Here is a 27,069-nt window from a genome sequence, read left to right on the forward strand (position 1 = left end):
GTCTGGGTGTGTGCTCTCCAGCTCACATACCCTGTGACCTCCCCAACAGCACGTCCAGGGATTTGGCTCACCTCTTGCATTGTTTTTTTGTCTTATGGTGAACAGGAAAATTATTTCTTACTTATACCCTTTTTCTTTTATTTTTTTAAGTTGGGGGGTGGGCAATGAAAGAAACATCAAGGAAGCCAGATGTTTCAAGGGAAAAAAAAAATGGGAAAAGGCATATTTCTTTATGGAAATGAAAACAGCTTTAGGGCTTCCCTGGTGGCACAGTGGTTAAGAATCCACCTGCCAACGCTGGGGACATGAGTTCAAGCCCTGGTCCGGGAAGATGCCACATGCTGTGGAGCAACTAAGCCCGTGTGCCACAACCACTGAGCCTGCACTCTATAGCCCGCGAGCCACAACTGCTGAGCCTGTGTGCCACAATTACTGAAGCCCACGTGGCTAGAGCCCATGCTTCGCAACAAGAGAAGGATGTCTATGTGGAAAGAATCAACTTTAATAAACACAAGAAACCTGCACAGGAATAGAGAAGAACATGAAAAAATGTAATAATTTGTTTTTAAGTGGGGAAAAAATAAGTGATACTTTTGTGAAATGCAATTACATGTTAAATGAAAGACTGTTTTCCTACATCTATTCACTTCACTCATTTGTTTTACCTATTGACCCTGTAGGTATTTGAGTTTGTTTCCCCATTTAGAAACACACCCAGACAGTCACACATCATCTACCCAGCCCTACTATGCCTTGGGGCAGTACACAGCAAAGGCTGTCCAGTCCAGCAGTGATTTTCCCCCATCTCCCTCCTCTTCCTGCTCCGAAACCGCACTTTGCAAAGATAAGGGGAGCACCTGTAAAAATTTGTTAACTAACTCCATTTTCTTTCCTTCCACACAGGGCCTCTCTCAGTAGCCCCCCAGTTTGGCAAAACATCCACATTAAGAGCTGAGATCTTCCTTTGCTAAGATGGTTCTACTCATTTTACAAGGTCACAGGCCTTCAATTATAGCTGCAAACACTCAGGGCAGATCTCCAACCCTAGCTCGACTCCTGCGGGAGGAAGCAGATGACCTGTTCAAGACAGCAGCCAGACCTAACAGAGGCATCTACTGTCTGCTCAAAAGTCAGCAGCAGATCAGTAGCTACAGGGTGATGCCAAAAGTTCTCAAGCTCCCAATTTGGGGGGAAAGAAAAGGAGCCTCTGATCAACCGTGTTTGAGTCAAATCTGCATCCCCAAGACCAGTTTGGGACACAGATCAAGTGTTCAGCAAACATCTGCTGAACACAGAATGTGGCTCTACTCTCTCTGGCCGATCATGAGGAACCTATCTTTAACTCCCTGTCATTAGTTAGATCCAACTTCTAGTAATACTACAACTTTGTCTTATAGCCCACAAAGTGCTTCTACAAGAATTATCTCACTTGACTCAATCAGGGAAGTTGGGAGGTAGGTAGGGTTGGTTTTATAATATCACTTCCAATTTACAGAAGAGAAAACAGAACTCAAGAGAGCTTAAAGTGACTTCTTCGAAGTCAAAGAATGAGTCCTGGGCCTCGTGTTTACTATACTTTTATCCAAGCCACCATAAACTAGACATATAATAAGCAGGGAGACAAATCTAAAATTGTGAATGATTATGAAACTGTAGGCCTTTAGAGATAAACAGATGTTACCCAAAACATGTTCTGTAACAAAAGCAATATTAAACAACTGGGGAATGCAATTAAGGAAAAAGAAATCAAGATTTTTTAAAATGTTTTTATACAGAAATATTTTACAAAGATTTTACAACATAGCAAATCATTATGTCATACTATAGAAAGGAGAAAAAGATTAAACCTCAAGGATAAAGAAAGTGCTCAGAGCAACGTATTGCAGTCTCCATGAAAGTGCATGAACAGTTAAGGCTAAGTACCCCATTGGTACTGGCATGTTGCAAAATGACTTGTAAAACAGTTTTTACTTGTAAAATATATATATAAAAGGGTTTTTTTTTTTTTCCTCCATTTTTCTCAAAGATGTTTGAAAGGGATACATTTATGAACAGTCTTGCTCTACAACTAGGTAAAAATAACTCCTGGGTACAAAACAGTAAAAGTAAAAATGCTCTACCAAGCATGTTAAAAGTAAATCAAATGATTTGTAAAGCAAAACCTTTCCAAGCTTGGGCTTGCTTTCTACATTTAACTTGCCAGGCTGAAGGCTAATTCCCTCATATTCCACGACAGAGATCATTAAGGATAGCAACGTGAGTTAAATCAAGATTGCCCTTTGCGTGACTTTTAACTTCTAGTTTCTATGGCCGAACCACTGGTGTGTTTGAAGTACTCATGCATTCACTGTGTTATAAATCTACTCTATAGCTTTGCTTCTATCTTCAGCTTACACAATAGCCATTTTATGAAGTGTTACATATGCTTAATACAATATTTTGCCCTAGCTGATAAGAAAAATACAAAGGTGGTCTCTAAAGTTAAACCATAAACCCTATCAGAGAATTCTAGTTAAGTATTTCATTTTTCCACATAGAGGTAAATCCCTTAACATCAATAGGATCAATAAGGATAATACTGGTTATCAAATTTTAATCTTCAAACTTGGAAGAGAATTTGTTTTTATAATATAACTGAGAATAAGATTTTTTTTAAAAGTAAATTAGCTAGACTTGAACAAGAGTGTTAGGGAAAACTGACATACCTGAATTCTAGTACAGATAAAAATCTGCCAAAGAATAACTTAATTCACATGACTAATCACTCTTTTATGTAAGATTTTACCTACTTGTGAGAAATAGGGAAAATCAGTGTTACTATTTTAGTCTCCATATTTAAACTGAGTTTTTCTTTCTCTATTTTTTTTCCACCCTTAAATATAAGGGAAATTAACCAGCTCATTTCTGCTGGCTCAAGTTTCCTAACTAGCTTTTAGCCCTCAAGGTATAGCTGTGGTAAAACCAGAGAGACACACTGAGCCATTTATTGGAATTTTGAAGTACAAAATAGGCACATGTGCTCTTCATAACCTAGTAACAGGGATAGCAACAGTTAAACTGTCTTACACATCCGATGTATTAGTTTGATTTGCATCTGTAACTTCTTTATCACCAGGACTACAGACAAAAAGTTGGGAGCCCAGAGTTTTCTGGGCAAATCGGAAATACATGATGTGGCCCATTGCCACAAAGGAGACTGAAATCAATACAAGCAAGCCAAAAGCTTCAGGATTTGGAGCCAGGATGACCATGATGAAATGCAGAAGATCAAGAAGATAGTTCATGGAGTTCTGTACACCATTTATAATGCCTCTCTCAGATTCGACTACATTTTCTTGCAGCAACTGTGTCACAGTTAAATCAAAGGACCAAAGACCTATAATAAAAGATTTTTTTTTAGAAACTTAATTTTAACTTATAGCTGTACATTTCAGATTTATAGATTAAAAATCTGTTGACGTGCAAAATACATACTTAACCCTATTACCTTAAAGTCACCATATGTATATTTATCATAGTCTAGCCTTAGAGTATTATTTTTCATTAATAAACACTGAGTTATTAGTAGCTTCAAGAAATTGTTTTTACAGCCACAAGACAAAAATAAGTCTAATCTACAAACTTCTTAATTCTGTTTTTCTGTGATTATTCATACTATGAAAGCAAAACTCTGAAATCAGAGACATAATAAATCTTATTTAAATTACTAGTATTTTTAAAGTTTAAAATGAGTAGACCTAATATATTGTTATCGTTAAAGTGTAAGGAAACTTTAAACCATCAATACATTTACTGTTTGGGTTCTAAAGCCCCTACAATAAAGCTGTCTTGCTTAAATATTAATGTCTTTGATAAATTAATGAACTGCTTTGTATCACAGGATAAATATGGTTTCATTTCAAGAACGATTTCAGTCAGAGATAATTTATCAGTACTCTATTAATGATTACTTAAATTTTACTTTGTAAGAGGTCTTTATGTTTCCTTCCAGAGCTATAAAATCCATTTGGCAAAGTATACAATAAACAAATATCAGCTAGAGAAGACCTTTGAAGGATGTTTTTTTCTAACTACTTATTTTTATTTTAATTTAAACCCCAAACCCTTTTTTTTACCTTGTCCCATTGAAATATTTGCTAAATTACAGTCCTTTCGGTAAAGTTATAGCAATATAAAGACTCTAAATTACTAAAAGTATAATTATCATTGATAATATCTTTAGAAAAATTAAATAAACTACATTAAAAGAGTAAGATATCCATTTAGTAAAAATTTTCAAGCCCTAACCATGTTTTAAGAAGGTATACATACACACACACAAACACACACACAAATATAGATTTTTTAAACTATAAAATAAAAATTTCATAATAAGTGACTGGATTATACATAAGGATAAATAGTGGATCTTGCTTAAATTAACATTCAGGGAATATTTTAGACCACTTACTGTTGAATTATCTGAAACCACATTGCAAAAAGACACTTTAGTTCATTAATATACAAAAAGAGATTTCTTACCGATTCTAGCAGCAATGACGCCTGCAAACAGCAGACTGACAGAGATTACAGGCACAGATTTAGGACTCATCTCTGGGACAATATTAGCAGGATCAGATCCGTTTGACATTTGCAAATCAGTTGTAGAGATGATTTCGGATATTTTTGTAGGTGTAATTGAAAGTGGTTCTGTTTGAATGAACCTAGAACGGATATCTTCAAAAGGAGAAACAGACAAGTCCAAGGGGCTTCCAGGCATGAACACGGAGATCACACACAAGATCAAACAGGAAAGCTGTGCAAATCCTGAGATCAGACCAGTCCGAACCAGGCCACATTTTCGACGTAGCCACGTAAAAGCCACAGTTCCCATTATTCCAGTTATGGCTGACGCTCCCATCAAAATACTGAGGATGGACCCGCTCAGCCCCTGAGTGTAGGCGTACCCTGTAGTGATGCAATCAAAGCCCAGGACAGTCATATAGAGGAAAGCAAGACCCATGCCCGCCAGAAACACCGGCTGGTTGTAATAGGAGACCCATCCATCTCGGAAGGTGCGGAAGGGCTCAGCCATCTGGGAGGCACAACTTAGCCCTTGCTCATGTTCAAGTTCATAGACGTCTGGGTCTTTCTCACCCATTAGATGAGTTCCCTCCAGGGGTTTTGGCTCAGTGTCTGTTAATAAAAGACATTATTATTTGAGGGAGGGGACATGGGGGAAAAAGCCAACTATCTTAGTATTTTTTCTTCTCCCCTTTCCCTCACCCATGGAGGGTATCAGCCATGGATACCCTTGGCTACTACAATATAAAATGTATTTTCTTTTACTCATCTAAGAATTCCAGCCAAGGAACAATCTCCAAGTATTTATGTTAAAGAAACAAAATACTATTGATACTTCTCCCCTCCTCTCTTCCCCTCTCTCTCAGAAATTATAATCCCACCAAAGTAAATAACAGGAAAACAGATCAGAAAACATATAATAATTGTCTGGGGAAACACAGAATCTTATTTTCTGGGACCCTTTTAAGATTACATTTGGTCAGAAGCCCAACTTCCTCTTCTCTTCTTGAAAAATGCCCACCTCATGTCCTCACTCACTTCCACTGTCTTACAAATGGCATGTAACTTCCCTTCTTTATAGACTCCTAGGAATTCTCTTGTTCTCTTTCTCCCACTGGTCTTCCCATTCCTATGGCTCAACTTTTCCCAGCCCTCCCTCAATGAATTGCCCCTCTGTGTCCGCTGTTCCTGTTAAGGAAAAGGGTCAGGGGTCCCATTCTAACCCCTTGAGGTTCAACCCAGAGTTGCTTCTCCGACCCTCAAGAGCCTGGATTCTGACTTACTACCACATTGATATATTTAACCTCATGCAGGCCTTCAGTGGTAACTAAACCTGATATAAATTCAAAATTATTTTGGCCTTAACCAATATTTAAGGTCTGAAAATGAGAATAAAGGGATTAAACATTTTGTTGAGTTTACCTTTGTATACCTTCAGCTGTTTCAACTCAGTGTCCTCTTTAGGAGCAGCTTTCACAGCTAGAGCAGGGGTTTTCTGATAAACCTTCCAGAGCAGAAAGTATTCCACACACATGGATACCAAATTCCATCCCGAAATGAAACCACAGCCAATGACTGGGGAGCCAAATGTCATAATCTGGCCTACAGCCATGGGGGCCAAGATGTTGGTTAACTGGTCAATCCTTCGTATTGTAGCATTCATATCTACAGAGGTAGGTGAAAGAGGCAGATAAGTGTGCAAATCTATCAAAGACAGACTGCCCACTTACATAATACAACTCATAAACTAAGGTGTAGACTCCTAAGATGTAAACTTCTAAAAGCATTCTACAAGCAAACCATTTTCTTAGAAAATCATTTGTTGTTTGGATCAAGTCATATTAAATTTGCCTCAAAAATTGTGATTCCCTTGGGATTATATAAATGAGCCTGACATCAGCTTTTAAAAAATGAATTCAATAGTAACTCTACATTCATTTATTTCAACAAGCATTTATTAAATGCCTATTATGAGCCAGGCACCATTCTGGCACCATAACAAAAAATGAAGAATATCCTTCCCTGTCTTCATGAAGTTTACACTCCCAAGGGAAAACAAAAATAATAAATCAACAAGCATATAAACATACAGCATGTCAGATGTTCATGAAATATTGTAGTGAAAAATAAAGCAGGAGAAAAAGGGCACAGAGAGTACTCAGGGGAAAGGGGAAATTTCAGTTTTATATATGGCAAGGTCAGGGAAGAACTCACTGAAAAAAAGACAGCATCACAGCAGAAGCATGAAGCAGCAGGAGGCAAAAGAGTGAGTCATCCGGATATCAGGGAAAAGACAATTCCAGACCAAGGGAAGTGCAAAAGTCCTGGGGCAGGAGGAGCTTGCCCAGAGGAACAGTGAGGAGTCCGGTAGGGCTGGAGCAGAGTGAGGAAGGGAGAGGATAGGAACAGATGCGGTCAGAGAGGAGGGAAGATTGGCCCAATCACATAAGGTCTTAGTCTATTACTCAAACTTCAGTTTTTACACTGAATGACTCAGGAAGCCTTTGGAAGTTAAGGTACAGAGAGGTGGTATCACGGGACATATTTTTAAAGTTTTATTTTGGCTGCTGTGATGAGAAAACAGTGTAAAGTAAGTGTGTGTGTGGGGGGGTGTAGACAAGTGCAGAGGCAGGGAGACAGGTGGGAGATGATGTGTCATGGAGCAGGACAGTAGCAATGGAAATGGAGAAATAGATACTGGGTGTACTTTAAAGTAGAATCAAGAAGGCTTGAAAAAGATTAGATATGCTATGTGACAGAAAGAGAGGAATTAAAGTTTTTACCCTGAGCAACTATTGGAAGGACAGAGCTTCGTCTTACTGAGAAAGACAAGACTTCAGAAGAATCAGGTTTTGGACAAAAGAATAAGCATCTGGTTCTAGAGGTGTGGATACAAGAGGCCCTATCAAGCAGACAGTTAGTCATATAGGTCTGGGGTCTAGGGAAGAAGTATGTGCCAGATTTGGGAGTCATCGGCAGCTTGATTTTTGAAGCAATGACACTGGATGAGATCACCAGGGGAGTGAGGGTACATGAGAAGAGACAAGGTCTGAGGACTGAGTCCTGGGCATGCCAGTGTTCAGAGGTCAGGAAGATGAGGAGGAATCAGCAAAAGAGGAGAAAAGGGCTTCCCTGGTGGCGCAGGGGTTGAGAGTCCGTCTGCCGATGCAGGGGACATGGGTTCGTGCCCCGGTCCGGGAAGATCCCACGTGCCGCGGAGCGGCTGGGCCCGTGAGCCATGGCCGCTGAGCCTGCGCGTCCGGAGCCTGTGCTCCGCGACGGGAGAGGCCACGACAGTGAGAGGCCCGCATACTGTAAAAAAAAAAAAAAAAAAAAAAGGAGGAGAAAAAACAGGAGAGCAGGGGGTCCTAGAAGCCAAGAGGTAACAGTGTTTCAAAGAGAGGGGAGTAATCAACTGGCAAGTGATGCTGGTAAGTGAAGAAAGGTGAGCACTGACAGTCAGCTCTAGATGGGTCACATGGAAGGTATTGAGGGCCTCAAAAAGAATAGTTCTGGTGGAGCAGTAAGGGCAAATGCCTGATTGAAGCTGGTTTACAAGATTGGTGCCAACTCCAGGGGACACCATTTCTATGATATTTTAAGTGAGTGGCACCCCCCTGGATTCACAATGTGAATGTTGCCCCCCTGGCATTACGGAAAGCAAGGCCCTGACCAAGGAAAGAAATTGGAAAGAGTGAGCACAGGTATTTCTTTTTGTTAAGTTTTGTGCAAAAGAAGAACAAAGAAATGGGGTGACAGAGGGGTAAAGACAGGTATTTTTAAGATGAGAAAAGTTATAGCATGTTTATATGCAAATAATACAGTAGATGAGAAGGGATAGAATGAATCTACTGCACAAGTGGCAGAGTTGTTCTTAGGAACGCAAGCAATTCAACAGTGTAGGTCATGTAATGGCCTCAGGTACGAGTAGGAAGAGTGATGTGAAGGTGGGAGCACACGGAAGTTCTCTCCTCATTTTTCCATCTTCTCAGCAGAATACAAAGCAAGGTCATCAGTGAAAGTGAGTATGGGAGAGGAGGTACTGAATGTATGAGGAGAATCGAGAAAGTGAGAAATAGTCCTTTAGGGAAGTGGGAGAAGGAAGGGACCAAAGAAAATAGTATGATCATCTGGCAGCATGAAAGGGCCAACTTGAACCCAGTGGTCATGAGCTTTAAGAGAGAGCAAAGTTGTATGTTTTTTACCAGCCATGTGCTACTGTGGAGAGCTGGATTTAAGCAGGGTCTTATGAAAGGAAAGTGACAAAAGGAGAGGAGGCCAAGTGAGCTGAGGGTATACACTAGGAGGTATTCATATGGTTGGAACAGCTGACGTTGGAATTTAAGCTGGGTAAGGAGGAGAGACAAGAAAGGTCATGAGCAGTAAAAAGGTAGTAGAATTAATGGCTTGTAGGTGCCAACCAGGTTGGAGCATGGCTGGGGTACCAGGAGGAGTGAGCTGGAAAGACAGGAGGTATAGTTCAAGTCTTGGATGCTGGAGATTGAGATTATGAAAAGGGAGGGTTTAGTGGTGATACCAAGGTCTAGGGTATGACCATGGGAATGTAGCTGAGTCAGAGTAGAGGACAAGATGAATAAAGGAGAGGAAGTCAAGAAAATAACCTACTTTGTCATTCTCTATCTCACGGAGTAGAGTGAAAATTATTGAAACAACTCCTCATCAATCATGTGGGGGCACTTTAAGGGAAAAGCAGTACATGACTTATAAGTACATTAATAGAAAACTGCCATTATTCTTTCTCTAGTTCTTCCTGGTCCTCAACTGCCTTCCAATTAGTCCTATGTGTGTAGAATGCTAATATGATAACAGGAGAACTTTGACATATTTCCCCTTTCACTTGAAAAGCAAAAGCAGTTTTCGTTGATCTTACACACAGCCATTTTTTGCCATGGCCTCATTAACTTCCATCTGCCCCTACTAATAAGTTCCTAACAGGGAAGTGTAGAATTGATCCAAATAACTCAATAATCTGAATCCAAAAATCAAGTACTAATGAAAATATACTCTTGGATCTGAAGGCCCCAGAACAAAAACAAAATTTAGTTAAAATGATTTGTTAATCTTTCACTACCTCCATTTTCAAGTGCTCATGAAGCTTCCTAATGCCACCAATTTCTATATTTTATTTAGAATTTAGAAATTTCTATCTCAGGAAGCTAATAATGTTTAGATGTAATGGAGTGCCAGAAAACAGATTTTATTTTTCTGAAGCAGAATGAATGAAATAATAATTTTGAAAAAGACCTAATCATTTTACTGTTAACAGGCTAGAGAAGAATCGGTCCTCTGAAGGTGCAAACATATTCTTTTTGCAGGTTTGTATTTATTCTTACGCAAACACACAAACCTGTGCTCATTTAATTCCAATTTAACTGTTTTCAGCTACAGCTGTGGCACAGAGCATGACATTCAGTAACTACTTACTATTATAAAAGGTATATTACATCTCATAGAATAATAATAAACAGATTTGCTGAGCAAATAGTAGCTAGCAGGTTTGTCTACCTCAAATATGAAATCAATTTTCAGTCAATAAGATTTCAAACAAGAAAGTTATCTGTCCTACTTGATCAAGCCAACCAGCAGATGTTTCTTTAGAATGGTGGACAAGAAAAACCTACCAGAAGCTATTAATAAAAAGTGATTAACAAAGGAAACGAAGAAGGAAATAAAACAACAGATGGAATAAAAACTCAGGCAAAGGAAATGAGTTTCAAAAAGGTTTGACAGGTTAAGGGTCATGGCTCAAAAGAATGTTTTAATAAAACACTAAATCAAGTTACCTAGACAAATTAGTTAACAGATTAATTAACAGTATTTATGTGGAAAAAGAGCATCTTTCCTGGAGCTGTCTAAATTAGATGGTAACAGCTATATTTTGACCTGATGACACTGGAGTTATAAAACTTTTCAGCCTACACACACACACACACACACACACACACACACACACACACACACACACACACACACACCTCACAACGCAGACCGGTTCAGCCAGCTCTGCCCCATCTCCTGCTTGGTTTCTAATAGTCTTTGTTGGCAACCTCAAAAATTTCTCTTCTACTTTTCCTTTACCCTCCTCCTTTTTTTCTGTTCTGTAACTGCCTTCTAGCAGGAATGGTACCAAAAACCCATGGTTAGAGCCTTGCTGACCCTCAGGATGGAAGAAGTTTCTGTTTCCTGTTTTGAAGCATGGTTTTTAATTAATTTTAAAACAAACATGGAGGTCCAAACCTGAGGAAAAACAACATGGAGGTTTTTCTTCATTAGGCTACTAACCCATTCTAGGGGCTGGATTTGAAACAGCACCGCTTCCTAAGCTAATTCACAGTGGACAAGAGTTCAACAGGCAGCTTACTTCCTTTCTTAAATTTGAGAAACTCCAGAAGGTTAGAAAATAGACTAGTTAGCCTGGATTTTTCCACTCTGCAATAATTCCTCAAATAAAGAAGGACAGCTGAGAAATGGCCAGTCATATTTTTGTTATTTTTCTGGAATCACTTTGTAGGCAGAAAGATCCCAGAAAGTTATGTGGGATCTTTGTTTTTGTTATTTATTTACTTGGATATTTAGCACAAATTAAAGATTCAGTGTAACTTTCTTTTTACTCAGGGCTTTTTTTTTCAATTACAGACTTCACAGAGTCAACATGAGTTAAGAAATACAGATAAGAGAAAGAAAATCATATTAAAAGCCACTTTTTTCCCCAAATACATTTTGACATATATATGTGATCTGTTTTCAAAATATATCCTTTTTGTGCCCTTTGAACTTTAAAACGTGGACATGTATTACATCCGTAAAATTGCACACTAAAAGAGAAAGTAAATAACAGGGAAAAAACACCAAAAAAAAAAAAAAAAGAAGGACAAAGTCTTATCTTTTAATTCCACGTGACAAAAAAGAGAAATGGAATTATTTCCTATTAGTAAATGATCACAGGAAGAAAAATCAGTGAGAATCACTACTTTAGCTCGAGAGAATTTCCTGCAATCCAGACTCACGTGTGTTAAATTCATCTTCCACACTCACCATCCTCTAAAATCACTGTGGTTTTTCTATCTGGAGCAGTATTATTACTGCTACCACAAAGTGATGACTTAAGCAAATCCTTCATTTAGACCTCCCACAGATTTTGTACCCTTTCTCTCAACCTCCTTTCTACCTTTTTTTTTTTTTTTTTTTAAACCACGGGTCTAGTCAAACAAAGTTGCTTGCTGACCCCAGTACTCAAGCTTGCTTCTGTGTCCTGATAAGCCACTGAAGTCATCAGGAATGGTTTCCTTGTCAGTCAGGATGGTTGGGAAATGTGTTTGTGATACCCATTATCTCAATGACCAGCAGAGTTGACTCAGCTGACCTGATGGGTAGATAGGTGTACCCTTCCTCCTTTACTCTGTGTAATTTCAATCCAATTTGTGTCTGGGTGCTGTACTGGGGGGCAGGTGGGGAATATTGAGTGAGGTAGGTTATTCTGAGCCCAAGTAATTGTGATGTAATGGATGTGTTGCTCTGTAAGCATTCTTTTTTTTTTTTTTTTTTTTTTTTTGCAGTAAGCGAGCCTCTCACTGTTGTGGACTCTCCCGTTGCGGAGCACAGGCTCTGGACGCGCAGGCTCAGCGGCCATGGCTCACGGGCCCAGCTGCTCAGCGGCATGTGAGATCTTCCCGGACCGGGGCACGAACCCGTGTCCCCTGCATCGGCAGGCGGACTCTCAACCACTGCGCCACCAGGGAAGCCCCTCTGTAAGCATTCTTCAGACTTTCTTGGCTCCTCTTGTACATGTTTCCAATGGACAACTAAGATGCAATCTTTTTAAAAACCTACGTTCTATCTTGTATTTCTCTTTAGTATTCATAATAGCAGTTATATTACACCATACATAATGTAATAAAAGTTACCAATTATGGCTTTAAAGTTGAAAGAATTCACTTCTAGAGTCTCTCCTAGAATTAAGTTGTTTCCATTTGTTTGGATAAAAACAATATCCATAGTATAACCAGTAAGTACTGGTAATAATATCCACCATATGACTGATAAAATCACAAGTCAGATTTTCACTGTTCTAAATATTAAGAAAACATTTAGAAACAGTTAACAGAATTTGAAAGAAAGCTCAAAAGAAATGTTCTTCTATTTGCCAGGTTTGCATGGAATAAAAGAGAAGGTCACTATCCTGTAAATTTGCTTCATAACAGTGAGGTAAATCTTTGCACTGAGACAGATAATGTAAGAAAAAGACTATGACTTCAATTTATTATTCTTAAAAAATACTAGGAGAAAAAGGCTTAAGCCTCATTTACTACCACTGATTTAAAGTGAATCCTGATAAAACCCATTTGGTAGAAAGAGAAAAGCAAATTTACCTGCTAGTTTGCTTCTGTCGTCTCCTGCAACAACAACAATCCAATCCCTTTGGATTGTGATTGCAGTAGCAGTACTGGCCAGGTTTGCAATATTTGCAATAGTGATGATCAGGATATAGCATGAAGTCTAAGGAATTACAGGAAAAAATTATTAAAATGTCAGTTTTACCATACTGTACCTACCTCACTGTACAATATAGTTTAAAATGGTCTTTGGTAACATAATAAAATTTTAATTTTAATTTCATTTCATAAAATCATAAGAAATCGTTCTACTTTGTACACATGAAACAATAAACACCAGTGGTCCAGTTAAAGGGCATAATGTCTTTCTAATCTGTATCCTCTATGGTATGCATAATACAAAAAATTTTAATAGTCATATGCACACTTATGTGACATAGTTATCATAAAGTGTTAACAAAGGGGTGGTTTTTAATTTCCCCCACAAATATGTCCTTTGCAAAAAACAGTGAAGGGGAAGTGAGAAGACATGAATTTAAATCAGAGTTCTGACACTTTCCAGATGCATGACAACGGGCAAACAGCTAACATCACTTTGTCTTACTTTTTTCATCAACAAAATGAAGGCAACAGCCTAGAAGGTTTCTTGTCCTACCTGGCTCTGAAACTCTACAATATCAATCCAAATATACCTAAGAAGATTTAACAGGAACATCAAATTCACTGCTTTCCACTACACCCATCTCTCTCCTCTTTTCCATCAAGCTATCATGAAATTAGAGTGTGGGAAGTTATCTAGTCCATGTCCTCAAACAGAAATACCACTTATTATTAGAAGAACACAATCATGACTGAGTTATATACATACATATATATATATATATATATAGACACCATTTCTTAAGTGGTGTGAAAAAATTACAGGTTAATACTACTGAGCTTAAAACTAGCAACTGAATTATGTAATAAACTCTTAAAACTGCCATTAAAAACAAACAGGAAGGGGCTTCCCTGGTGGCTCAGTGGTTAAGAATCTGCCTGCCAATGCAGGGCACATGGGTTCAAGCTCTGGTCCGGGAAGATCCCACATGCCGCAGAGCAACTAAGCCGATATGCCACAACTACTGAGCCTGCGCTCTAGAGCCTGTGCTCCACAACAAGAGAAGCCACTGCAATGAGAAGCCCGCATACCACAACAAAGAGTAGCACCCACTCTCCGCAACTAGAGAAAGCCCGCACACAGCAACAAAGACCCAATGCAGCCAAAAATAAATAATAAAATAAAACAAAACAAACAGGAAAACAACCAATAGGACGAAATTTAAATTCAAACAATACTTAATGAATGCCTGCTAAGGGCCAAAAAACAAAACAAGACAAAAATGGTAGGGGATACTAAAGTAGTACAGAGATCAAAATTAACAGGCCCTAATTCTTAGAAAGGTATAACCTTCCAAGACTGAACCAGGAAGAAACAGAAAATATGAACAGACCAATCACAAGTAATGAAATTGAAACTGTGACTAAAAATCTTCCAACAAACAAAATCCAGGACCAGATGGCTTCACAGATGAATTCTATCAAACATTTAGAGAAGAGCTAACACCTATCCTTCTCAAACTCTTCCAAAAATTGCCGAGGAAGGAACACTCCCAAACTCATTCTCTGAGGCCACCATCACCCTGATACCAAAAACAGACAAAGATACTACAAAAAAAGAAAATTACAGACCAATATCACTGATGAATATAGATTTAAAACTCCTCAACAAAACACTAACAAACAGAATCCAACAACACATTAAAATGTGATACAACACATTAACAAATTGACGAAGAAAAACCATATGATCATCTCAATAGATGCAGAAAAAGCTTTTGACAAAATTCAACACCCATTTATGATAAAAACTCTCCAGAAAGTGGGCATAGAGGGAACCGACCTCTACATAATAAAGGCCATATATGACAAACCCACAGCAAACGTCATTCTCAATGGTGAAAAACTGAAAGCATTTCCTCTAAGAACAGGAACAAGACAAGGATGTCCACCCTCACCACTATTATTCAACATAGTTTTGAAAGTCCTAGTCATGGCAATCAGAGAAAAAGAAATAAAAGGAATACAAATTGGAAAAGAAGTAAATCTGCTATCACTGTTTGCAGATGACATGATACTGTACATACAGAATCCTAAAGATGCTACCAGAAAACTACTAGTGCTAATCAATAAATTTGGTAAAGTTGCGAGATACAAAATTAATGCGCAGAAATCTCTTGCATTCCTATACACTAATGATGAAAAATCTGAAAGAGAAATTAAGGAAACACTCCCATTTACCACTGCAACAAAAAAAATAAAATACCTAGGAATAAACCTACCTAGGGAGACAAAAGATCTGTATGCAGAAAACTATAAGGCACTGATGAAAGAAATTAAAGATGATACCAACAGATGGAGAGATATTCCATGTTCTTGGATTGGAAGAATCCAATACTGTGAAAATGACTCTACTACCCAAAGCAATCTACAGATTCAATGCAATCCCTATCAAATTACCAATGGCATTTTTTACAGAACTAGAACAAAAAATCTTAAAATTTGTATGAAGACACAAAAGACCCCAAATAGCCAAAGCAGTCTTCATGGAAAAAAACGGAGCTGGAGGAATCAGATTCCCTGACTTCAGACTATACTACAAAGCTACAGTAATCAAGACAACATGGTACTGGCACAAAGACAAAAATATAGATCAATGGAACAGGATAGAAAGCCCAGAGATAAACCCACATATCTATGGTCAACTAATCTATGACAAAGGAGGTAAGGATATACAATGGAGAAAAGACAGTCTCTTAAATAAGTGGTGCTGAGAAAACTGGACAGCTACATATAAAAGAATGAAATTAGAACACTCCCTAACACCATACACAAAAATAAACTCAAAATGGATTAGAGACCTAAATGTAAGACCAGACACTATAAAATTCTTAGAGGAAAACTTAGGAAGAACACTATTTGACATAAATCACAGCAAGATCTTTTTTGATCCACCTCCCAGAGTAATGGAAATAAAAACAAAAATAAACAAATGGGACCTAATGAAACTCACAAGCTTTTGCAAAGCAAAGGAAACTACAAACAAGACAAAAAGACAACCCTCAGAATGGGAGACAATATTTGCAACCAAATCAACGGACAAAGGATTAATCTCCAAAATACATAAACAGCTCAGGCAGCTCAATATTAAAAAAACAAACAACCCAATCCCAAAATGGGCAGAAGACCTAAACAGACATTTCTCCAAAGAAGACATACATATGGCCAGGAAGCACATGAAAAGCTGTTCAACATCACTAATTATTAGAGAAATGCAAATCAAAACTACAATGAGGTATCACCTCACACCAGTTAGAATGGGCATCATCAGAAAATCTACAGACAACAAATGCTGGAGAGTGTGTGGAGAAAAGGGAACCCTTTTGCACTGTTGGTGTGAATGTAAATTGATATAGTCACTATGGAGAGCAGTATGGAGGTTCCTTAAAAAACTAAAAACAGAATTGCCACATGACCCAGCAATCCCACTACTGGGCATATGCCCAGAGAAAACCGTAATTCAAAAAGACACATGCACCCCAATGTGCATTGCAGCACTATTTACAATAGCCAGGTCACGGAAGCAACCTAAATGCCCATCGACAAACGAATGGATAAAGAAGATGTGGTACACATACACAATGGAATATTACTCAGCCATAAAAAGGAACAAAATTGGGTCATTTTTAGAGACATGGATGAATCTAGAGACTGTCATACAGAGTGAAGTAAGTCAGAAAGAGAAGAACAAATATCATATATTAATAGAGATATGTGGAACCTAGAAAATGGTACAGATGAACTGGTTTGCAGAGCGGAAATTGAGACACAGATGTGGAGAACAAATGTGGACACCAAGGAGGGAAAGTGGCGGCGGCGGGGGTGTGTGTGTGTGATGAATTGGGAGATTGGGATTGACATGTATACACTAATATGTATTAAATCGATAACTAATAAGAACCTGCTGTTAGAAAAAAAGAAAAAGAACCAAGCAAAAATCTAAACATCTTATAAATGTCTACCAGTCGCATTAAGTCAATTATGTAATCTGTTCCCTGCATTACCAAATTCTGTATATCAGTTTTAAATCAAATGCAGCACATTGTCTTTACACTGCATTCTATGCTCTCTATTTACACATGAACATGTTTCTGAGAAATTGCATTTAAAAAATGAAAAATGTAATACTATTTTCATAATTTCTTATATTACAAAAACAAACATACACTCTCATAGAAAACCTTGGTCTATAACACAATATTATTTTCATAATGTATATAAAGTCCAAGTTCAGTCTGACAATAGAAACTCTCCTTCCCACACTTTTCAAACCTTCTCTGTGTGTTGCATACATCCATCACTCAGAGAAACTGTGCTTCCCCTATTTTCACGCCTTTATGAATGCCAGTCCATCATTCCAAAAATAAATTTTAAAAACTAAGAGGGATTGATGGGAAGATGGATGTGCCAATGGATAAATACATGATAAAGCAAGTATAATAAAATGGCAGAAGTAGAAACTACGTGGTAGGCATATGGGTGTTCAGTGGAGAATTCTTCCAACTTTGCTGAATGTTTTAAATATTTCATAATGAAATCTTGGGAGAATAACATCCTATTTTCAAGGCCCACCTAAATGGTCAACCCAGAACTCCATTTTTCTCGAAGGCACTTAACCATGCTACCATGTATCATAGTTATTATGTGTCACATCTAATCTCCCTACAGGATCCACACTTGAATCATTTTTCTATCATTCAAATGCATCTAATACAACTTATACACAATAATCATTCAACAAAGGGAAAGGAAATACTTTGACTATAGACTTAAAATAATCACTGTTCTTTAGTAATACTACTAATAAAATTATCCTCAAGTATTGCAAAAAAAAAAGTATCCTACTGGTTTTGACATGCTATGTTTAAATTTTAAAATTTATCTTTCCATTCTGAACATGTTCTAATTTCCATGCTGGTTTTTTCTCTGACTTCCACGTATTTCTGGTATCTTTAAATTTGTAAATATACAGTTATTAAAAAAAAAATTAACAGGCCCTATTTGTGAAAAGACACTCCCTCAAAGAGTTTTCATCTTTTACCATTAACAGACATTCAATTTTCTACCATCAAGGATCTTGTAGAGAACTTACAAGAACCCATCCATGGTACATGGTCAGAAGCTCTTTTTTATGTAAGAAAACCATCATCAGGATGATTCCACACAGGATGACCGAAACATTCTGGATCACCAGTGAAGTCTGGGCCACTATACAGAGAGAGAAACAAAGTATTCATACACCAAAACATCTCAAAGGAGATGTTTTTATCCATACATCACTGTTCTACTGTATTAATGCATATGCAAATTACTACAAGAAATAAAAATATTCCTGAAGTAAATCCTGCCTCAACTATTTCCAGTAGGGCCCAGCATATCACATCAGACCAGTAAAGCATGCAGATAGAATAAAGAACTACCCCTCATTTTTCCTGTTAGTTGAAGGCATTCATAATGACCACATTTTCATTTAGTTTATTCTCTTTAAAGTTTACTGTCATAAACAGAACTATATTAACTACATAAACAAGATCCACCTCTCAGGCCTTTGTAGCTTAGGCAAAAATAAGAATATGGAGGAGGTTAAGTAAGAGGTCATGGAATCCATAACCTCCTAGATGGCAGGCTGAACTTGGTAAGATTGTATGGATAAATAGGAAGGACATATTAAAAATTGCCAAGAATAAAGCAGCAGTGTGTTCCTTTTACTAAAGTTATTTGCATTGTTATGAAATTCTAAACTACACCTTTTCTCACAGAAAATGCCAACTTTCTGAGACTGAGGCACCCATGTAGATAAAGGGCTGGCATAAGGACAGGTTAGGATACCAGGTAAGGACACCTTGTAATCTTTTCTCTGCTGCTCACGAGGGAAGACGATCTAGGGCAGAATACTTAATATCTTTTATGTCTGTGTCTATAAGGTGAGGATATAATACATACCTGCCTTCCTTACTTTATGGGGTCATTTTGATGCTCAAATAAAATACTTTGAAAGCACTTTGAAAGATACAGAGGGTTGTAAATGTAAGGTATAATTAAAGCTCTTGCCTTTAAGGACAGTAAAGCTCATTCTGGCTTGGAAGATTATATTAAAGCCTTGAGACAAAACAAACTGCTTTCTGAAATTAATTTGAAATAAAATCCCAACATATAATTCATTCATTCATTGCACAAGGCTATTAAATATCAACCGAATGAGGTTCTTGGCTTTCAGGACCCCACAGACCAGAGGAAAGGTAGACATGTGAAAGGATAATTATAAGAGCATAAATGCAATAGCAGAGGTATTAACAAAGCTTCATGGGAGTACAGGAAAAAAAAAGTGTCTCTGGTTAACTCAGCCTAGAGACATCAAAGAAGATTTTCATGGAGGTTGTCACATGAGTTGATTACACAGGATAAGTGCAAGATTGCTATCCCACCACACTCTCTTCATCCAACCCAACATTCTATCCTAAACTACAATTTCAGTGCTCAACAGTCATAAGGTTAAAGGTCTCTAATGTATAACATTCCCACATTCCTATGTATAATGATGTAAATAAGTAGGAATTTTTTTTCCAGGATACAAAACCTTTTTCTATATGTGTTTTGGTCTATTGATTCTCAAAATAGAAAAATGTCCATCTTGGCCATTTTACTAATAGCATCAAGTCCTAGTATTTGATAATCCAGTTGCTGTCTATCCGGGGGCAGTTATCCTGCACTGAAAGAAACAGATACCTCAGTCTTTCCCCAGTGTCTAGGATAGACATGGCCAGGTCTTAGCATTATCAACTGAGGAACTCAGGAAAATTTTGCCCTGAATTATTATCTAAATTGCCTTTATATTCTGAATAATTAAATTGTTCATTCACTTTCTCTCTTTCTTATACAATACTTAATGATTTCAGTATTAATGCTCTAGAATGAATGTCAATATATTAACATTTCTTCTTTTTTTCTTCAAAAATGTATAATCCAGCTCTCTGTGATCCAGCCTCAGGTATTCTTTTCTGAATCCATTGTTTTCACTTCCCCTACACACCTGCCTATATAAAACACAGTAACCCAGAGGATAGATGTTAAAGCTGTCCCAGGGACGTCACATTAAATGAACTCCAGTGCAAGTCATGGTTAAAGGATGCCAGAGTTCGGTAAACTCTTAATGTTTAACATGGTTCGCAGCAAAGTGCCATGGTGTTAATCATTAACATCTGTAATTTACGAACAGCCAAAACAGATACCCCACAAAATCTATAAACTCAGTATCCTGGCATCCCAACTCTGGGCAGGAGCCCCAGGACCCTCCATGCAGAGGTGCTACCACTGAGCACACCCCATCACTCAGGTGGCGGCTGCAGACGCAAAGTGGGTTAGTCACAGAGGTTTCTCTCTAGCTCAGGCACTAGTCCCACGAACACAAAGGCTTTTATAACACCACTCACCTTTAAGTCTGGCATTCTTATCCACCCAATCACCAATGATGGCTCCTAGGACCAGAACAGATCCTGCCACCACCAGCCCGTAGACTGCAGTCAGGAGAAGGCTGTTTCCATAGAGCTCTACCAGAAACACAGACACTGCAAAGTGCCACATACGATCCCCCTTGAATAAGAGAAGATAAAAGGTTCTGATAAAATGTTGTAGGTTGCTAGTCAATTATACTCAAGAAGTTGCTTCCTGAACAAAAGGGCACTTTCCCAGCTACATTATGAGATTCTCAAAGTCAACAATTCCTCTCTGGATTGAATGTAGTCAGGTGTTCAAACTGTTTGTCGTGGCACAATGGAAAATATTCTTGCCCAGATACTAAGTAAACCCGAAAAAAGCATGATGTTAATGAAACAAACATACTCCCTATCATTCTAGAAAAAAATACAGTTTCCAAGCCCAAGGAGGTTTTTTTGAAATAAAACCTGTTCATTTTTTGTATCAGGTTTCTAGCCGGGCCTGGGATTTACCTACCCTGATTTGAAAGGCATAAAGGAGTTTGCTACTGAACCAGAATGAAACAAGTATATTTTACAAATATCAGTTATGCCTTGAATGTCAAGAAAGAGCCAGTTTCCCTATTTGTAAAATGGTAAGAATGAACTATATGACCTCTCAAGTTTCTTTTACCCCTAACATTCTAAAATCTATGTTCTATTTTCACAAATAAATTTCAAAGTCATAGAACAGCAGAACAATCAGAAAGATGAAGTTAATTATGTGCAAATTCTGGCACCATATGAATGAAGATGTTAGAAATAAATACATAAGTAGTTATTTAGTTATTTTCGACACAGTAGTTATTTTCGAAACAGACGAGTTTTGAAAGGGGAAAAAGACTATTTCTTCACTCCAGAGTATATAGGGAATTTTGGAATTCATTGCTGCAAAATGTGGAATAACAGAAGCTTTTAAATGAGTCAGGCAAATTAACGCATAAGAAATCTATAATGGACCTTGTTATGAGCTTTTAGGCTCCATCCCTGACTTGTTAGGTTAAGCTAAAACAAGACAACAATGTTCTATCATAACCTATCCCTATAAGAAATCACTACAGGAAACTAAATTCCCAGGCTAGGCTCCTTATGGATTGGAAGTAGTACTACACTCCTGGTTCTTTACAATGTCTCTTAACATCCTCCTGAAAAATTTAATGTATAAGGAGCAAAGTATTATCCTAGTATGGCAAATGCTTTTAAACATTTAATAAAGGCAAGACAACAATCTTATGCATCCAAAGTTAAACTGAAGCGCATATTCTGTAGCAATCATTTACAATAAAATTCATGTAGACCAGTATTTCTCAAGTGGGAGTGATTTTACTCTCTAGGGATCACTAAGCAATGTCTGGAGCTATTTTGGGTTGTCACATCTGCAAGGGTGGATTTACTACTGGCATCTACAGTCCCCCACAACAAAAAATTATCCAACCCAAGATATCAATAGTGCCAAGGTACAGAAACTTTGGTGTAGAGGATTATGAACATTGTTTAGAACCACAATTTAAAATTAACATAAGATTAGGACTTTGAGGGATAGGGTGAACACGGCCAAGTAAACGTTAAAACAGACACTGGAAGCCAGTGGAAAAACCATGCTTGAAAGACTGATTCTCACTCGATGGTCTGGAATGTGAGCTCTAGAAACTTCTGCACTCTCAACCCTCAGCACAGTGCACAGCCCAGAGTAGAAACACAACAAATAACGGCGGAATCAACAAAGGAGTGGATATGCAGTGGATCCTGGCTATAAATGAGTACAGAATAAGACTTATTTATGAACTATATTGTTCTGGTACATTAGATTTGCTCCACGAATGTTCAAGAAGTTTGATGCTTAATCAGTACCATAATTCATATTTCTGGGACAAATTTTTAAAGTTTGCTTTGAAAACAGAAATCTTTTCCATTTAAGTTGGAATTACATTTCAAATACCCTTGTACTAAATGACTAAAAATATATATATATACATACAATTTGTTTGAAACCAATAAAAAGACAAGTTTATACATTAAGATAAAAATGTCAATAAGAATAACAAATGAAGCTATTTTCTTAATCTTTAACATGAGAAACAAATTTAGATTTGATTAGAATAAAATGGCATGAGGCGACGGGAAGTACTTTATCCTAATCTCTCTTCTCTGAAAAGACAAAAACATATAAATGCCTCAAATGATAGGTTGCCTCCATGAGTGAATTTCCTCTTTCTTAACATAAAGAATAAGAAATATTATTCCACTACTATTGCTTCTTCCTTTTTTAAAGAAAATATTTTTATTGAAGTATAGTTATTTACAATGTTGTGTTAGTTTCTGGTGTACAACAAAGTGATTCAGTTACGTGCTCTTTTCCATATTCTTTTCCATTATGGTTTATCACAGGATATTGAATATAGTTCCCTGTGCTGTACAGTAGGTGCTTCTTTCTTTCTTTGTTGTTTTATTTTTTTGCTTTAAAGCAGGACTTGAAACAAGTGCTACGAAATGAAAGTTTTCTCTCTTGCTTATTTCTGTATGGCATGCCTCCTCCTTGGGACTTCCCTGGTGGCTCAGTGGTTAAGAATCCAACTGCCAATGCAGGGGACAGAGGTTTGAGCCCTGGGCCGGGAAGATCCCACATGCCGCAGAGCAACTAAGCCCGTGCTCCCTCAAGCCACTACTACTGAGCCCACGCACCACAACTACTGAAGCGCGCGCACCTAGAGCCCGTGCTCTGCAACAAGAGAAGCCACTGCAATGAGAAGCTTGAGCATCGCAACAAAGAGTAGCCCCCCCCTCGCTGCAACTAGAGAAAGCCCGTGCACGGCAACAAAGACCCAGTGCAGGCAAAAATTAAATTAATTAATTAATTAAAAAACAAACAAATAAACAAACAAAAACTGCTCCACTTGCCCTAGTTTCCAAAGGGTTTAGGCTTTAAGAAGTAACAGACTCTACACTCACAAAGCCCAAGAATCAGGTAAACGCTCTGTAAAGGTTGACCAAGTACAATCTCAGGCCCACCCACCCATTCCTTCCTAACATCCATTTCCTGCCTTCCCACAAGCTCTCATCATACTTTGAAGATTTGTTTACATGTTCATCTACCTCCAGTGCACTGAGAGCCAAAGGGCAAATGAACGTCTGTGAATGAATGATCACAGTCATTAATGCACTGAATACTTTTTGAGAGGCTACTATGTACTCAAAGATACTGCAGGCACTAGAAATTCAGCAGTGCGCAAAAATCAAGATTCATGCTTTCATGCTGCTTGCATCCCAGTGAACAGAGACCAAAAACAAATCTAGAATAGGTCAGGTAGTATAAATGCTATGAGGAAAAATGCAGTAGGGTGGGGCAGGAAGGTGGTATTTTGCAGGAAGTAGTTAAAGACCTATGAGCAGAAACCCAAGGATGTAAGATCTGGCACCATGCAGAAATATGGCATATAAATGGAGACAGTCCATAGCATAATGCATAAGATATCAGCACTGGCCACCCTTTTTCACTGCCTTACACTGTTAGTTATCCTTTTGTAATTAGATATACATTTTTAAAGCCCAACCTGAACTATATTATAAGCTCCTTGATGACAGGATCCACTTCTTACCATACTTTGTATTCCAGTAGTATAGAGTAAAATATATTGATCCACCGGCAGAAAGAAATGAAGTCAGGAATAAAAAGCATTCAACCTCACACAAACCTAATGCAATATAACCTTCTACCCTAACACCTCTATACTCAGCGTACAGGAAACCATGATTTGGCAGTCAGTAGGGTAATGCATAGGTAGGCATGTATACGTATGTATATACGTATATAATAAATAAGCAGACATCTTTTGTTGTAATAAAATCAGGCGAAATGTCAAACAGGAAGCAAAATGCAAAAGATTGAATTAGAGAGCATTCCTCTTTTGCACTCCTCTGCAATAAGTGAAAATCCACTAAAACTTACACGACTACAATTGCTGTGTTTTGTTTTGTTTTGTTTTAATCCAAGTTTCCCACAAAAACTCCTTTTGCCCAATTTACTGTAAGACTAGAGTAAACATCTGTCACTTTTCTTGTGTTTTTCATTCATGACAAAAAAGATCCTCCTGGAACAATCACAGTTCCACTCCTTTGGCAAATCTGACCTGCCAACCTAATAACGAAAGGTCGCATAAACCTTAAACTTATTCAGTGTTTGGAAGTTAGGCACCTTCTTCCCCTAAGAGATAGGTCCAGACCACAAGGTGAGAATTTCAGATACTATCTCCATCACCTATTGGGTTTTTTAAAATACTTAATACTTACTGAATTAAATTGGAAGAACAATTTAATTGGATTTAAATTAATTAAGGGTAGTTTCACTCAATTTCTACTGAGAATCATCAGTTATTGGAAATGAAACTCACGCCAAGTCCACCTTGTTTACATGTATTTGCAGAGTCATCCCTATCTAAGCCTCTGGGGAGAAAGAAGCCGGCCTTTCTAAAAAAGCCATCTTTGAACTGCTATTTCTTAAAGAGCTGATAACTTAGCTTAATAATTTCCCAAGGGCATGGGTACAGATTTCCACATACAATAGTTTGCATTCATGTCTTAAGAACGATCCAAAAAAAGTTTCCAGTTTAAAAAGAAAATAACATTCACAAAATTTACTCTCAAAATTCTTTCCCCTTACTTACGGTTCTTTTAAATTAAATATCATACATGAGGCATGAATAGAATTTATGCAGGTTTATTGCTTTTAAACAATAAGACCAATTGTTTAATTTAAAAGATTCTAATCATCATTAATTAAATACACATCTAGCATCCTTTGGGGATTATTCTTTTGGGTTGATGGAGGAATCCAGGCCCACAGAAACACTGGGACTCTTCCAAGACCATGGAAGAAGTCAGAGGGAGAATTATGAGTCAGTTGCTGATTTTCGTTGGATGATGGTTTTTAAGATAGACTGAGATGCCCTACACATATCTAGCTACAGATAACATCGTAAAAGACCAGAATTTTCGTCACTCAGATATTTGTTCTTGGGGTCAATTATATTTAAATTAACCTTAGAATGCTATTTTTAGCCTAACTCAGTCACTCCACTGTATTTTCATAGCGCAGTAGGCTGGAACTTACAATTTTGACAAAAGAAGAAAACAGAGAAATATCTTAAAATGTGAAAAAATAGAAGGTCCATGAGACATCCATCCATTCTTAGTAGCAGATATTACCTTTTATTAACCCTTGTAATGCAAAATACAATTTACAAACAATGCAAATAGTCCTGTCCTTGTTAATCCTGTTTTTGGACAGCTGCCAGTCTGTATAAAGTATGATAGCTCAATAATTAATAGCATTTACTAACACCTATGGGAAAATATCTTTGGTGAAAATAACTTTTTCGTTAGAGCATGTATGTTTGGTTGATTTATTTCTTCAGCTGCGTGACAAAACTGCAAGATGGCTTAATACAACTGGCCCAAATGAGAGGAAACAAGAAATTGTGCAATCATGTTGTAAGAATTACTGTAGATTTTCACTTACCCATGTAGATAGAGAATGACCAAGGTAGAGAAGGAATTTCGCAGAGATCAGGTAGTTTGCTAAGGATCCTGCAAAGACACACAGTAGGCAGACAAAAAGCGTATTTAGTCACTTGAGTGAGCTGAGATTGGAATGCTTACTCATTTGTCCTTATTAAACATAATTATTAAAAACTACTTTGTGGGGTAAACCATGTACATTTCACCAAGTCACCTAGAAATTGATGGGTCGATGAAAAATTCAGCACGACCTCTTGGTCAATAACTGCGTAACTTCACATACAGTGAAGAAAGCTCTTGTTTCAACATTCTTTAACTCCATTTTATTTTTGACAAGATAATCCAAACTACCCAGTCTGCTTCTCCATCCTTGCCTGTGTGCACACCCCTTTTCCCATACCTTGAAATGCCTTTCTTCCTAAACCCCCAACAAAATATGAGTCGAACGAGCTACTAATCACACTGGTTAACAGCTGAGCCACATTTCTCCAAAACCTGCGCGGAGGTGCCGGTCTCCACTGCGCAACCTGTTTCTGCCACATGCGTTCGGTCCACTCACCACAGCATCCTCCCAGGCGGTTCTGCTCTCTTGCCCTGGTCATGACACCAGGCGCCCCCCGCTTGCTCTTCTGCTGCTACGGCTGCTGCTCCTGCTGAGGTGCTTGTTAAGAGGAGTGCAAGGAACTGAAGAGAGCACCGCTGAAAACACAACAGCTCTGTGCAAAAAGCCCCCGACGACTATACCAAAAAAACACAAAACAAAAGGAAAACGGCCCGGGGGTCTTCTTTTGGTCTTCTTTCCAAACTTAGCTAACACTGTAGCTGAAGTTGGAAAGGCAAAGCCTTATGGAAGCGGGTGGGAGGCTCAACAGGCCGGCCGAGCCGCGCCTGGTGTCCTGTGTGTGCTACCGCCGCCGCGGACCCGGCTCAGGCCGGCCCTTATACGAGGCCTGGGGCGGAGCTCCGGCCGCCGCCGCTCCGGCCGCCCCTCCCTCTCAGGGCCATCT

The 27,069-nt window shown here is 38.1% G+C and overlaps 1 protein-coding gene across 1 annotated transcript; it reads right to left on the minus strand.

Moving 5' to 3' along the window:
- Positions 1 to 1,559: 1,559 nt before the first annotated feature.
- On the minus strand, positions 1,560 to 27,069 carry SLC40A1 (solute carrier family 40 member 1). The gene is made up of 8 exons (XM_059055270.2): positions 26,622 to 27,069; positions 26,064 to 26,131; positions 20,507 to 20,666; positions 18,169 to 18,284; positions 12,954 to 13,080; positions 5,986 to 6,228; positions 4,522 to 5,175; positions 1,560 to 3,376 (listed from the first exon to the last, which is right to left on the minus strand). Exons 1-8 carry the CDS (start codon positions 26,662 to 26,664, stop codon positions 3,063 to 3,065), a joined length of 1,725 nt encoding a protein of 574 aa, XP_058911253.1. The 5' UTR covers positions 26,665 to 27,069; the 3' UTR covers positions 1,560 to 3,062.

The sequence above is a fragment of the Kogia breviceps genome, chromosome 2, assembly GCF_026419965.1.
Source record: "Kogia breviceps isolate mKogBre1 chromosome 2, mKogBre1 haplotype 1, whole genome shotgun sequence".
Taxonomy (NCBI): Eukaryota; Metazoa; Chordata; class Mammalia; order Artiodactyla; family Physeteridae; genus Kogia; species Kogia breviceps.

Coding starts and splice junctions, on each gene's coding strand:
- SLC40A1 (XM_059055270.2), bottom strand. CDS start 26,664: ATGACCAGGGCAAGAGAGCAGAACCGCCTGGGAGGATGCTGTG. Junction 13,081..18,168: donor TGTACCATGGATGGGTTCTT/GTAAGTTCTCTA, acceptor GTAATTCCTTAG/ACTTCATGCTATATCCTGAT. Junction 3,377..4,521: donor CGTCATTGCTGCTAGAATCG/GTAAGAAATCTC, acceptor CTTTTATTATAG/GTCTTTGGTCCTTTGATTTA.